At 31.8% G+C, this 12,359-nt stretch overlaps 1 protein-coding gene across 4 annotated transcripts in view; it reads right to left on the bottom strand.

Moving 5' to 3' along the window:
* The window catches only part of ATR (ATR serine/threonine kinase), a 135,826-nt gene that overhangs the window by 38,536 nt on the left and 84,931 nt on the right, over positions 1–12,359 (bottom strand). For all 4 annotated transcript variants that reach the window (XR_896111.2, XM_011364451.2, XM_011364452.2 and 1 more), the window contains 4 exons: positions 7,518–7,638; positions 6,205–6,342; positions 4,225–4,435; positions 1,906–2,084 (listed from right to left, as the gene is read on the bottom strand). Coding sequence is in view for 3 of the 4 variants with exons in the window: in XM_011364451.2 (XP_011362753.1) it covers positions 1,906–2,084; positions 4,225–4,435; positions 6,205–6,342; positions 7,518–7,638 (649 nt within the window). In the remaining variant the exon portion in view is untranslated. The remainder of the gene's footprint in view (positions 1–1,905; positions 2,085–4,224; positions 4,436–6,204; positions 6,343–7,517; positions 7,639–12,359) is intronic.

Genomic DNA, 12,359 nt, shown 5'->3' with positions numbered 1-12,359 from the left:
TGACTCCCATAGGCATTTAGCTAAAATGCTATTCTGACTAAAGCACTTCGCTGGTTCAAATCCTCTAAGAATCCTGGGAAACTAAAAAGTCCTCTGTGATTATCTTTCCTCTGCCATTCCAAAACTAACACTTTACTCTTTAGCATATACACCCGTCCTTCAATTTACATGGTATAATTTTTATGTAAGTTTTTTAATATGCGGTAAATATTCCCCATTTATGTGGACTGTGGACGTTTTATACACAGTTTCCATTTATGTGGTCTCATTTTAAGCAGTTCTTTCTTTTTCAATTCCATCACTGGCGATTATTCTTTCTAAAAAACAATAGCTTAACTCAGCAATGTATGAAAAACTAATACGAACACATAATTAATAATAATCTTTCCATTCACTGTATGGCAAATAAAAAAGCATGGGTGGCTACTGACTTTTTTTGTGACTGGTTTTACAAATGTTTTGCTGTAGAAGCTGAAAATTGTATGAAGGAAAAATGTCTTCCTTTTTAAAATACTTTTAGATCATGCATCTGGTCATCCTCATAATTGAGAGCATCCAAATATAAAAGTTGTATATTTGCCACCAAATACAACTTCCTTGATCCAACATTTAGATCAAGTCATTATTTCCACCACTAAGACTAATTATATCGAATGGAGTTTTAATGACATTTTAAATTAACTTGAAGATAATGAATCACTTACAGTTACAGAAACCTGGAATAAATACAGTTTTAAGTTGTACCAAGAATATTGCTTTAGCTTTGAGTGGTATAAAGCCATCACCTTTAAATGTTTGTTGGAAAGCAGTATAGCCAGAAATGGTTGTACCCAGGCATATGGTTCCAAGAAGTGAAGAGGAATCAACTGGCATTATTAATTTATTAAATAAATTTCAAGAAGAATGCTATGACAATTTGAATACAGATGATAATAACAAATTAACTGATAATGAATTCACGTAATATCTGAAGCCCATCCTGCCAATGAATACGGCAGTGATCTTGAACCAGTTTCATTCACTGCAGAAAATATTTACAAAGCTCTTCAACTGGCCACAAAACTGGAAACTTGCAATTGTAGACATTGATCCAAACATCCAACAAGACTTAAATTTTCAAAAAGATTTTTTAAAATGTTGTAGTAAATATCGAAGAATTTATGAAAACTTAGCAAAAGATGGGGTTAGAAAAAGATCATCCAAAAACATAAACATAAATAATGAAACCGAAGTAGTACTTCCAAATATTTCAAGTGATGAAGATAGTGACTTTGTGCCAATTTTAAAGAGGTTGATTGCTTTAGATTACAGTATAGATACTGACAGCTAATAAACTATATTTTGGTTTTTCTGAATTTTCATTAGCATTTTGTGGAAATATGTGAAATAAATATTTTTATGACTTATATTGGCCTATTTCTTTAGTATCTTTTTCGTACTGGTGGACTCTTTCTATGTGGTTTTCTTCTGAGTGAAAAAAAGATGGGTGGAACAGATAATCCGCATAAACAGAGGGATGGGTGTACTTACTCTCCAAAATCCATAGGGAAGCCTCTGCTTGGAATGTCTTGCCTCCTCCTTTTACCTATCATTTATTCATTCTTCAAGACCCAGCTTAGATATTATCTTCAAGAAGCCCATAATGACCCCTTGTTTACCTACTCCTATCTCTCACCACAACCCAAATAAAAGATGAGTTAATGTCCTTCCTCAGGGCATATCTACTTCACTGTACTTATGATTTTACACTGAATGGATGTTTATCTCTCTCCACTGATCTGTAAGCTTCTAAATTGCTTACAAAGATCTAGTGCCTAGCACAGCATCTAAAATACTTGATAAAATGAACAATATAAACATAATAGACTGGCAATCATTATTAAGTTCACTATATTAATTTCAAACCTGTAAAAATCCAAGATGCTCTTGAATATCTTGCTTCTTTTCTGTAATAAATGATTCAAAGTGCATTACAGCTCGTGTGTAGGCTTTGGAGCGAAAGGAAGCTACTGCCAGAGTATCCTGAGGTATGAGGTCTAGGAAACGAGTTACACTCTGATAGTCTTCATAATCCACAGTAGATACTAGATTATAAAAGATAATTCAGTAATTAGAGATTTAGAGGATGAAATTTAAAGTGTCAATTTTAATTTCAATTTACTTTAAATTCAATTTATTTCACTAAATTAATATAAATGTATTAGGGTATCATATTTAGAATATAACTATCAACAAGATGATTGCTCAGAGAATTCTTGTTCCAACTTCATTATTATTACTTATTTCGGGCAATCATTTAACTTATTCAAGCTTGTTTCCTCATAAATAAAAGGGAAGTATTAGTATTTGCTCTGCCTTTCTTACAATGTTGTGGTGAGCATTAAATGTAAATCCATGCGAAATGTTGAAAAGATATAAACATGAAACAAAAGATATAATGTTTATTATTGATAATTGTAAAAACACTGATAGAATGTAACTATTGGTAGGAAAAGAACAGAATTATGGAAATTACCCTTCTTATTAAAGTTTAGAATTCTTTGTTAACAATCTTTTTTTTCCTGTGTTGCCATATGTACAATATCAACTATTACAATGGAATCTGAAAGTAAAAGTGTCTTTGAAGTAAAATCACAAATATTTTAAAAACGTAATTTTTTTCTAGAGCCTAAGGAAAGACATAAATTGGAAACTTCTAAATGAGGACAGTACAATTTGTAAACTCTTATTTAAAACATATTATTTTTAATAAATTTAAATAATTAAGATAATAAATTTAAAAGAAATATTTAAAATAAATCCTTTACTTCCATCACAATTTATACATCATTTCGAATTTATGAGAAATGTTAAAGGTATTGTACTTTTGAAATATTACAAATATTATTCTTAAAAGCTAGAATTTTCATTGCAATGTTAGTAGAAATGGTGATAACACAGTTCATGCTTTGTTTTATAGTACCATTTTCACATGTAGAAACAAAAACAAACATTTAAGTGTTACATTAATGGAAAATATATTAGCCATATTCCAGAGAAAAACATTCCCCTGAAGAGATAATTATTGCAAGTCCAAAAATTTTTAGAAAAATAAACTACTGTGCTTAACAAGAGGAATGTATGTGTTTTCACAGGTATAGGAACACCTGAGAGAGATGCTCAGAAATTGAGAACTATGTAAGTGAAGAACTGTTAGTCAGTTTTTTCAATTAGCCTTTTCAAAGCCTGGCGGGGAAAACATAATGTCCATTAAAATGCCTGAAGTATACAGAAGCAAGTATATTTACTTCATCTACTTGCCGCAAGAATGAAAAAAAAGGTTCTGAGACATTAAAAGTATCCACTATTGTCTTAATATTCCTCACCAAATGCTTATATCACAAGGCAGATGTCATGTTTACCTCTAATAAGATTCCCCTTTTAATCATCTTAGTGGGAGTTGTAATATCATAGGAAAAAAAAATAGCACAATAGGTATAGCAGGGCATATTATGTACTAACATAATACATGTTAGTACTTTAATTTGCACTTTCATAATAATGAAAGTGCAAATTAAAGTACTAACATGTATTATGCATATTTGAAGAGCTGCTTGATATCAAACACTACCAGAGACAGGCAAAGAGGATAAAACTGAACAAAAAAATAAATAAAAATGCCAAGAGTGGAGGGGAAAGCCATGAAATTAAAATCTCCTTTGAAATTTAAAACTTAAATGTAAAAAAGATTGCAGAGTATTTTACAAATGAAAAAGGTAACGAACATTTCACTACATATATATGTATATGTATGCACATGTATATGTACACACACAATATACTGAGGGGACATAGAGTAAATACAATATACTGAGGTAACATGGAGTAAATGAGTTAACAGTGAGGCGTAGATTAATAACAATATTAACATGGCATTTATTTCACCCTTTACAATTTATATATTCATCTTATTTAATCCTCAATCTTCTAAGAGATAATATTAATCTTGTTTTATACAAAGAAAAATTTGGTATGTATCTTGCCTAAGGCAATGAGGCTGAGAATTTAGAGGTTTTCTAACTATAAATTCACTGCCTTTTCTTAGTGAAAAGGCCACCTTAAGGGGAAAAAAAGGTATACAAGAAAATACAGGTCTTTTAGAAGATAATGCTTAAATCATAGAATTAATACAGAAAGAACCTAATTGGTGAATAATTAAGAACATAAACCAAAGTTATGACTTACCCATTGAGTCTACCTTATCTCTGTGTGATTTGCTTTGTGGAAATTTCTCGGCATTCAGTGCCTGAAATTTGTGCCTTGCCCATTGTGTGAGATGGTCAAGCATGGAGAATACAGTCTGTGTACTGAGTTGACACAAATCAGATGCACTGTCTTGGGTACTTATGGTATGCTGATCATCATGCTTTAGAACTGCCATAATTTCTGCATAAACCTAAGAACAACTCATTTTATGGTTAATAACATATCTACACAATTTTGCTATTATCTAACATATAAGACTAACCATTCTAAGGCAACGATTTTCAAAAGAAAAAACCTACCATGGATTAATAAATTACCTTTCTTATCTATAATTAAACCAATAAAAGATTATTCTAAACAGAAAATCTACTGTAAAAGACTCATGAAAGTAAATACAAAAAAATTTTTTTAATTATTCTAGATTACTCTAATAAATGATGATAAAATTATTAACTAGTAGTAAAAAATACTTAAAACAATCTCATGCTATGCACAAAATCAATTTCAGAGTAATTGAAGGGCTAAATATAAAATCAAAAGAATTATAAGAAAATGTAGGAAATATAATTCTGACATTTGATTATGAGAAGGCATGGCTTAAAATTCAAAAATTATAAAAGTTTTATAAATTTGGCATTTACAATTAAAATTTCTCCATGGTAAAAGGAATAAACAAAGGTCAAAAAGAAAACCACTAACTAGGAAAAATATTTGTAAGATATGACTAGCACAAATTGGTATCCAGAATATATGCAGAACTCCCACCAATTAATTGAGACACACACACACACAAATAAGTAATGGGTATAAACCGACAATTTACAGAAAAGTAATCTGAATGGCCAATGAACATAACTACTGGTAATAATGAAAGTGCAAATTAAAACAATAAAATGTCTTTTTTTTTTTTTAACCCATCGTGTTCCCTAAAATTTAAATGTCTGAAAATATCAAGTACTGGCAAGTGCATGGGAAATGGATATATTTATGAAATGCTGGTTAGAACTATAAATCAGTACAATTTTGCACTCTCTAATAGAATTTTGAATGTATATACCATATAACCCAACAGTTCTTGTTTTTGGAATCCACCCTAGACACACATACATAAACACTTTCACAAGAAAGAACTACCATGATGCCCAATATAGCATTGTTTGTAAAAGCAAAACATTGTAAATAATCATTATTATGGCAATAGTTAAGTAAATTTGGTACAAATATAAAATGGAAGTATTATATTATGCAGCGTTAATAAAACAAATGGTGGAATGGTGGCATACTGTCTCTTTCAATTAACAGAAGAAAACAAGTTGCAGAACAATACCTACAACAGAATACCATCATAAAGAACAAAACAGAACCAACTACATTAAAAAAAATGGTCTGGAAAAATACACATCAAATTAGTAACAATGATAACTTCTGAAGATATGGGATTAGAAATGGTAGTCAAAGGGTATACTTTTATTTGTATAATTTGAATTTTTACATAGTAATATACTACTCATGCTATTAAAACAATCGTTTTTAAAGTTACATATATATGTGGTTAAAAATTAAACTTAGAAAATAATGCTATTAAAATAATCATTTTTAAAGTTATATACATATGTGGTTAAAAATTAAACTTAGAAAATATTATAAAATGAATAATAAAATATTCTCCTTCCTCTACCCTACTCCATAGTACCATTCCCCAGGAAAAATCACAATCAATAGATATATGTATCCTTCTCAAAAGCTGTATGTATTTGGGCATATATATAACATATACTTTCGAAGATTCTACCCTAAGCAACATAATTGATAAATAAAAAGTTAAAGAAAATTTTCTAAGCATTTAGACATGCACATCTGTAGAACACATTAATCTACATTCCCTACTCATATGTAGCCTTTCTATTCATTGGACAAATGTTTGGACAAACAGAAACCAAATAAAATAATATCTCTCACCTCCTGCTGATCATCTTGATTACAACCCAGCAAGACATACACAAGAATATGTGGAAGAAGATAGATGGTCACCTTGAAATCATGCTTCATCATAATGCTACAGCAGGTGAAGATTTTACTGGCAAGATCATGCCGAACCTATAAACTCAAATGGTTTAGGGAGAGTTAAGTAGTTTTACATATTTTATTCTACTGATTAATGACAAAGAACAATATATGAGATAATTTATCATTGCAAAGTGGGTACTGTCTTATAGTCATGTGCACTCAAGCAAGGAAGATTTCAGATCACGGCCTCTCTAGTAATGCTAAATATCCCAAGTGGCTGAGACCCCAGTAGGCAATACAGCTACCTGACCTACCAACAGCCTCAGCATAAATGGTCTTCCCCACTTACAGTTCACTTTTAAACTCATCATGTTTTGTTACAGATTAATTTTGCTAATTACATTATCTTTATTTAGCAAGCATTAGATTTAGTATATTAATTCCCTGAGCACACAAATGAGTAAAGTAACCAAAAAGTATGCTCTGGGCCAGCACATTAAGTATAAGGTTCACATATCATGACTTAAGAAAAAAATAAATAAATAAAAAATTCCAGAGCTGGAAGAAATCAACATATTCTATCTACATTTAGCATATTATACCTTCAGCATGTTTATAGAAAATGAGAGAAATTTTCTTAAAATTACAAGATATAAATTATTATTATAACATTTTAAACACTAACTGAAATATGAGTTAAAAACAAAAGCTGTGAATTTTAAATATGCTTTAAACATTTTCTTGGAACAAGAGTACCTTTTTGTTTTTGTCAGGCATGTAAAAATTTCATATTAGAAGAATATCATAAATATCTTTATTTTTCTGTGAAATCTCATTTAAAAAAATCTTTATTATTATTTTAGAGCAAATTCAGATAATGAATCCTCTTTTAGAAGCAGCCGCTAGAGGGAAATATATTTTATATTACATAAAAAATCTTTTTATTATGTAATAAATTCTGATAAAGCATTTATTTCCTTTTAAAAAGTACTATTTTACAATGTAAAATGAACAGACATATATAATAGACATTGTATAAGCACATTAGGACCATAGTGATTTGCTTGATAAAACAATTATCTTCTTACTCAAAAACTGTTATTAGTAGCAGCAAAGAAATTGCTACCAGTAATAAACACTTTCTACAAAAATTTCTATTATTATCAGTAAAAATACTTCGATGCCTGCTGTGCGTGCTATGCATTCAGATACATTTCCTTTAGAATTTCTGTTTGCTTAACAAATTCTGAACAGAATTCTCTTACCTTTGTTATAAGATAACCTGCCCAAGATGCTGACCATTCTGCAAAGTTATTACCTAATTTACTTAAGTAAATTGGCTTCTTTACTCCAGACCAATCTGTTGACTTCTGAGAACTCTTGTATCTGTAATTTTGAAAATTTGGGTGTTAAAAATATATAGATATATCCACCTATTAAGAACTTTAGTAAACAATATCAACTCTTTCCCTGACTACCCCACTACTGCTTTGCCTTTACTGAAATCTGGTTTAAGACACTACTTTTCCTATATCCTTCTAAATGGTGGGATGGGAGGTCAATCTTGCTTACACCAAGTACTTCAAATGATTTGAATCTGCCCCTTCATCGCAATGCTCCGTTCAGATACTTCAAGCTCCCATCTTCTGGTAAAAAAAAAATCTTTTCCTTTGAGCTTCAAACCATCAGGGTATAATATTCTCTATTCCTCATTATGGGAATCTTCCAAACTCATTGATTACCAAACTCACTGATGACCTTAGTACATTACTCAGTGTTTTCTTTCTTTTCTTTAAGTTTATTGCAGTAACATTGGTTAATATAATTATATAATTTTCACCTGTACATTATAATTTGACATCTATATATTCTATTATAATTACGACCCAAAGACCAGTTTCCTTCAGTTGCCACATGTTTGATCTCCTTTACCCACTTCACCCGCCACCAACCCTCTATATTTGACCCCTTATGCCCCATCTACCTCTCCCCTCCTCCCGCAATCCCAACCCTCTAGTAACCACTAATCCATTGTACATATCCCTGAGTCTCTGTTCATCCTGTTCATTTATTCCTTTTAGGTTTATATCCCACATGTAAGTGATATCGTGTGATTTTCAACTTTTTGAGTCTGGCTTATTTCACTTAGAATGATTATCTCGAGGTCCATCCAAGTTGTCGCAAATGGCATTATTTCATCTCTTCTTATAGTATATATGTACCAATGTATATATGTAACAATCATCTATCGTAGGACACTTTGGTTGCTTCCAAGTCCTGGCCACTGTGAATAATGCTGCTGTGAACATCAGTGTACAAATATGTTTTTGGAGATGCGTTTTCAAGTCTTTGGGGTAAATACCCAATAGTGGAATTGCTAGATCATGTGGAACATCAATTCTTTTTTTTTTGCGGAACCTCCATACTGTTTTCCATTGTGGCTGTACAAATTTGCAGTCCTACCAGGAGCATATGAGGGTTCCTTTTTCTCTGCATCCTTTCCAACATTTGTTATTACTTGTCCTGTTGATTATAGCTATTCTAACAGGTGTGAGATGGTATCTCATTGTGGTTTTGATTCGCATTTCCCTAACAGCTAGCGATGCTGAGCATCTTTTCATTATTTGCTGGCCATTTGTATGTCTTCTAGGGAGAAGTATCTGTTCAGGTCCTCTGCCTATTTTTTCATTGGATAGTTTGTTTTCTTGTTGTTATTGAGTTGTATGAGTTCTTTATATATTTTGGATATTAGGCCCTTATCGGAGGCATTGCTTGCAAATATTTATTCCCATTCAGATGGGTATCTCTTTACCTTGCCAATTTCTTTTGCTAAACAGAAGTTTTTTACTTTGATGTAGTCTCATTTATTTATTTTTGGTTATACTTCTCTTGCCTTTGAGGTCAAATTCATAAAATCTTCTTTAAGTACAAAGTCCTTGAGTTTGGTTCTTATGTTTTCTTCTATGCATTTTATTGTTTCGGGTCTTATATTTGGGTCCTTAATTCATTTTGAGTTAATTTGAGTGTGTGGTGATAGATAACAGTCTAATTTCATTCTTTTGCAGGTGGCCTTCCAATTTTCCCGGTACCACTTATTGAAGAGGCTTTCCTTTCTCCACTGAATATTTTTGGTTTTGTTGAAAATTATTTGCCCATATAAATGTGGGTTTACTTCTGGACTCTCAATTCTGTTCCACTGGTCCGTGTGTTTGTTTTGCTGCCAATAACATACTGTTTTGATTACTGTCGCTTTGTAGTATAATATGAAGTTGGGCAGAGTGATGCATCCAGCCTCATTCTTTTTTCTCAAGATGGCTTTGGCAATTTGGGGTCTTTTCTGCTTCCATACAAATCTGATGATATTTTGTTCTATTTCTTTAAAAGATGCTGATGAGATTTTGATGGAGATTGCATTAAATCAGCATACTGCTTTAGGTAATGTGGTCCTTTTAACTATGTTGATTCTTCCAATCCAAGAACACAGAATATCTTTCTATTTCATCTTCTTCGATTTCTTTTAATAAAACCTTGTAGTTTTCATTATATAGGTCCATCACATGTATTGTTAAATTTATTCCTCGGTATTTTATTCTTCTTGTTGCAAATGGAAAAGGAATTATTTTTTCCACTTCTTTTTCTGATACTTCAGTATTAAATTATAGGAAAGTTATGGATTTTTGAACATTGATTTTATATCGAGATTTTATTGTATTTGCTTATTGTTTAAGTAGCGTTTTTCTGGAGTCTTTAGGGTTTTCTATATAGAGAATCATGTCATCTACAAATGAAAGTTTGACTTCTTCGTTTCCTATTTGGATACCTTTTATATCTCTCTTGTCTGATTGCCTTTGCTAGGACCTCCAATGTTATACTGAATAACCATGGCGATAGTGGATAGCCTTGCCTTGTTCCTGATCTTAGAGGGAAGGTTTTCAGTTTTTCACCATTAAGTATAATGTTGGATGACGGTTTGTCATAGATGGCCTTTATTATGTTAAGGTATTTTCCTTCTATACGGATTTTGTTAAGTCTTTTGATCATAAATGGATGCTGTATATTGTCGAAGGCTTTTTCTGTATCTATTGATATGATCATATGATTCTTATTTTTTAATTTGTTAATGTGGTGTATCACACATTAATCGATTTGCATGTGTTGAACCATCCCTGTGCCCCTGGGATGAAGCCTACTTGATCGTGGTGTATAATTTTTTAAATATGTTCCTGTATTCAGTGTGCTAGTATCTTATGTAGGATTTTTGCATCTGTGTTCATGAGAAACATTGGTCTGTAGTTTCCTTTTTTTGTGTTATCTTTACCAGGTGTTGGTATCAGAGTAATACTGGCCTCAGAAAATGAGTTGGGAAATATTGCTTCCTCTTCCAATTTTGGGAAGAGTTTGTGGAGTACAGGTATAAAATCTTCAAATGTTTGGTAGAATTCACTAAGGAAGCCATCTAATCCTGGACTTTTATTTTTCGTAGGTTTTTGATGATTGTTTCAATTTCCATACTGCTGACTGATCTATTTAGATTTTCCAGATCTTCTTGATTCAGTCTAGGAAGATTGTATTTTTCTAAATATTGGTTCATTTCTTCAAGGTTATTAAATCTGGTGTTATTAACTTTTTCATAGTATCCTTGCATAATCCTTTGTATTTCTGCGATGTCAGTTGGAACTTCCCCTCTGTCATCCCTGTTTTTGTTTATTTGTGTCCTTTTTTTTCTTTATTGAGTCTAGCCAGGGGTTTGTCAATTTTATTAACCTTCTCAAAGAACCAGCTCTTTGTTACATTTATTTTTTCTTTTTTCTTTTTTTTTTTTTGGTATTCAATTTCATTTATTTCTGCTCTAACTTTGATTATTTCTTTCTTTCTACTGACTTTAGACCTCATTTGTTCTTCCTTTTCTAGTGTTTTAAGATGAAGTGGTAGGTTGTTTATTTGGGCTCGTTCTTGTTTTTGGAGATAGGCCTATAATGATATGAACTTTCCTCTAATGACCGCGGTTGCCAAGTCCCAAAAGTTTTGATATGTAGTACTATCATTATCACTCATTTCTATGTATGTCTTGATCTCTCCTTTTATTTCTTCCCTGACCTAGTTATTCTTCAGTAGCATGTTGTTTAATCTCTATGTTTTTGTGTTTTTTCCAGATTTCTTTTTGCAGTTGATCTCTATTTCAAAAATTATGATCAGAGAATATGGTTAGTATGATTTCAACTTTACATTTGTTGAGGCTATCTCTGTGTCCTAGTATGTGGTCGATTCTTGAGAATGTTCCATGTACACTAGAGGAGAATGTATAAGCAGCTGTTTCTAGATGGAAGGCTCTGTATATGTCAGTTATGTCCAGTTGGTCTAATGTGTCCTTTAAGGATGTTGTTTCCTTATTTTCTGTTTGAATGATCTGTCCATATCCAACAGTGAGATATTTAGGCCCCCTACTATGATAGTGTTTTGGTCTGTTTCTCCCTTTAGTTCTGTTAGTAATTGCTTTACATATTTCAGGGCTCCCTGATTGGGAGCATAGATATTAATAAGTGTTATGTCTTCTTGGAGCATGATTCCGATTATCAGTATCTTTCTTTACCTTTTTGATTTTGAAGTCGATTTCATCTGATATTAGTATTGCAACTCCCGCTTTTCTCTGAATCCCATTTGCTTGAAATATCATTTTCTACCCTTTCACTTTGAGTCTATATTTGTCTTTGGAGCTGAGATGTGTCTCCTGGAGGCAGCATATGGTTGGTTTTTGTTTTTTGATCCATTCTGCAACTCCGTGCCTTTTTACTGGTGAGTTCAGTCCATTTACATTTAGGGTGATTATTGAAATATGAAGTCTTCTTAAGCTATTTTATCTTTTGCTTTCTGGTAGTTTGGTGTTTCCATTGCTTCTTTGTCCTTGTGCTTCTGTTTTCTTTATTTTGGTTGGCTTTTGTTGGTTTTGCCTCTGATTTTTCTTGTTTTATGCTATATATTTCAGTTCTGGCTCTATGGTGTGTGGTTACCATTACAAATATGAAAAAGATAGTTATATTTACTCAGTCTTCCATTTTCTTCTTTGTGTGCCCTATCTCCTTTCTCCTTTGCAAATTTGGATTTTTCAG

This window comes from Pteropus vampyrus, unplaced genomic scaffold (assembly GCF_000151845.1).
Source record: "Pteropus vampyrus isolate Shadow unplaced genomic scaffold, Pvam_2.0 Scaffold97, whole genome shotgun sequence".
Lineage (NCBI taxonomy): Eukaryota > Metazoa > Chordata > Mammalia > Chiroptera > Pteropodidae > Pteropus > Pteropus vampyrus.
Note: the sequence above shows the minus strand (reverse complement) of the source record. Positions and strands in the feature narration are given on the sequence as shown.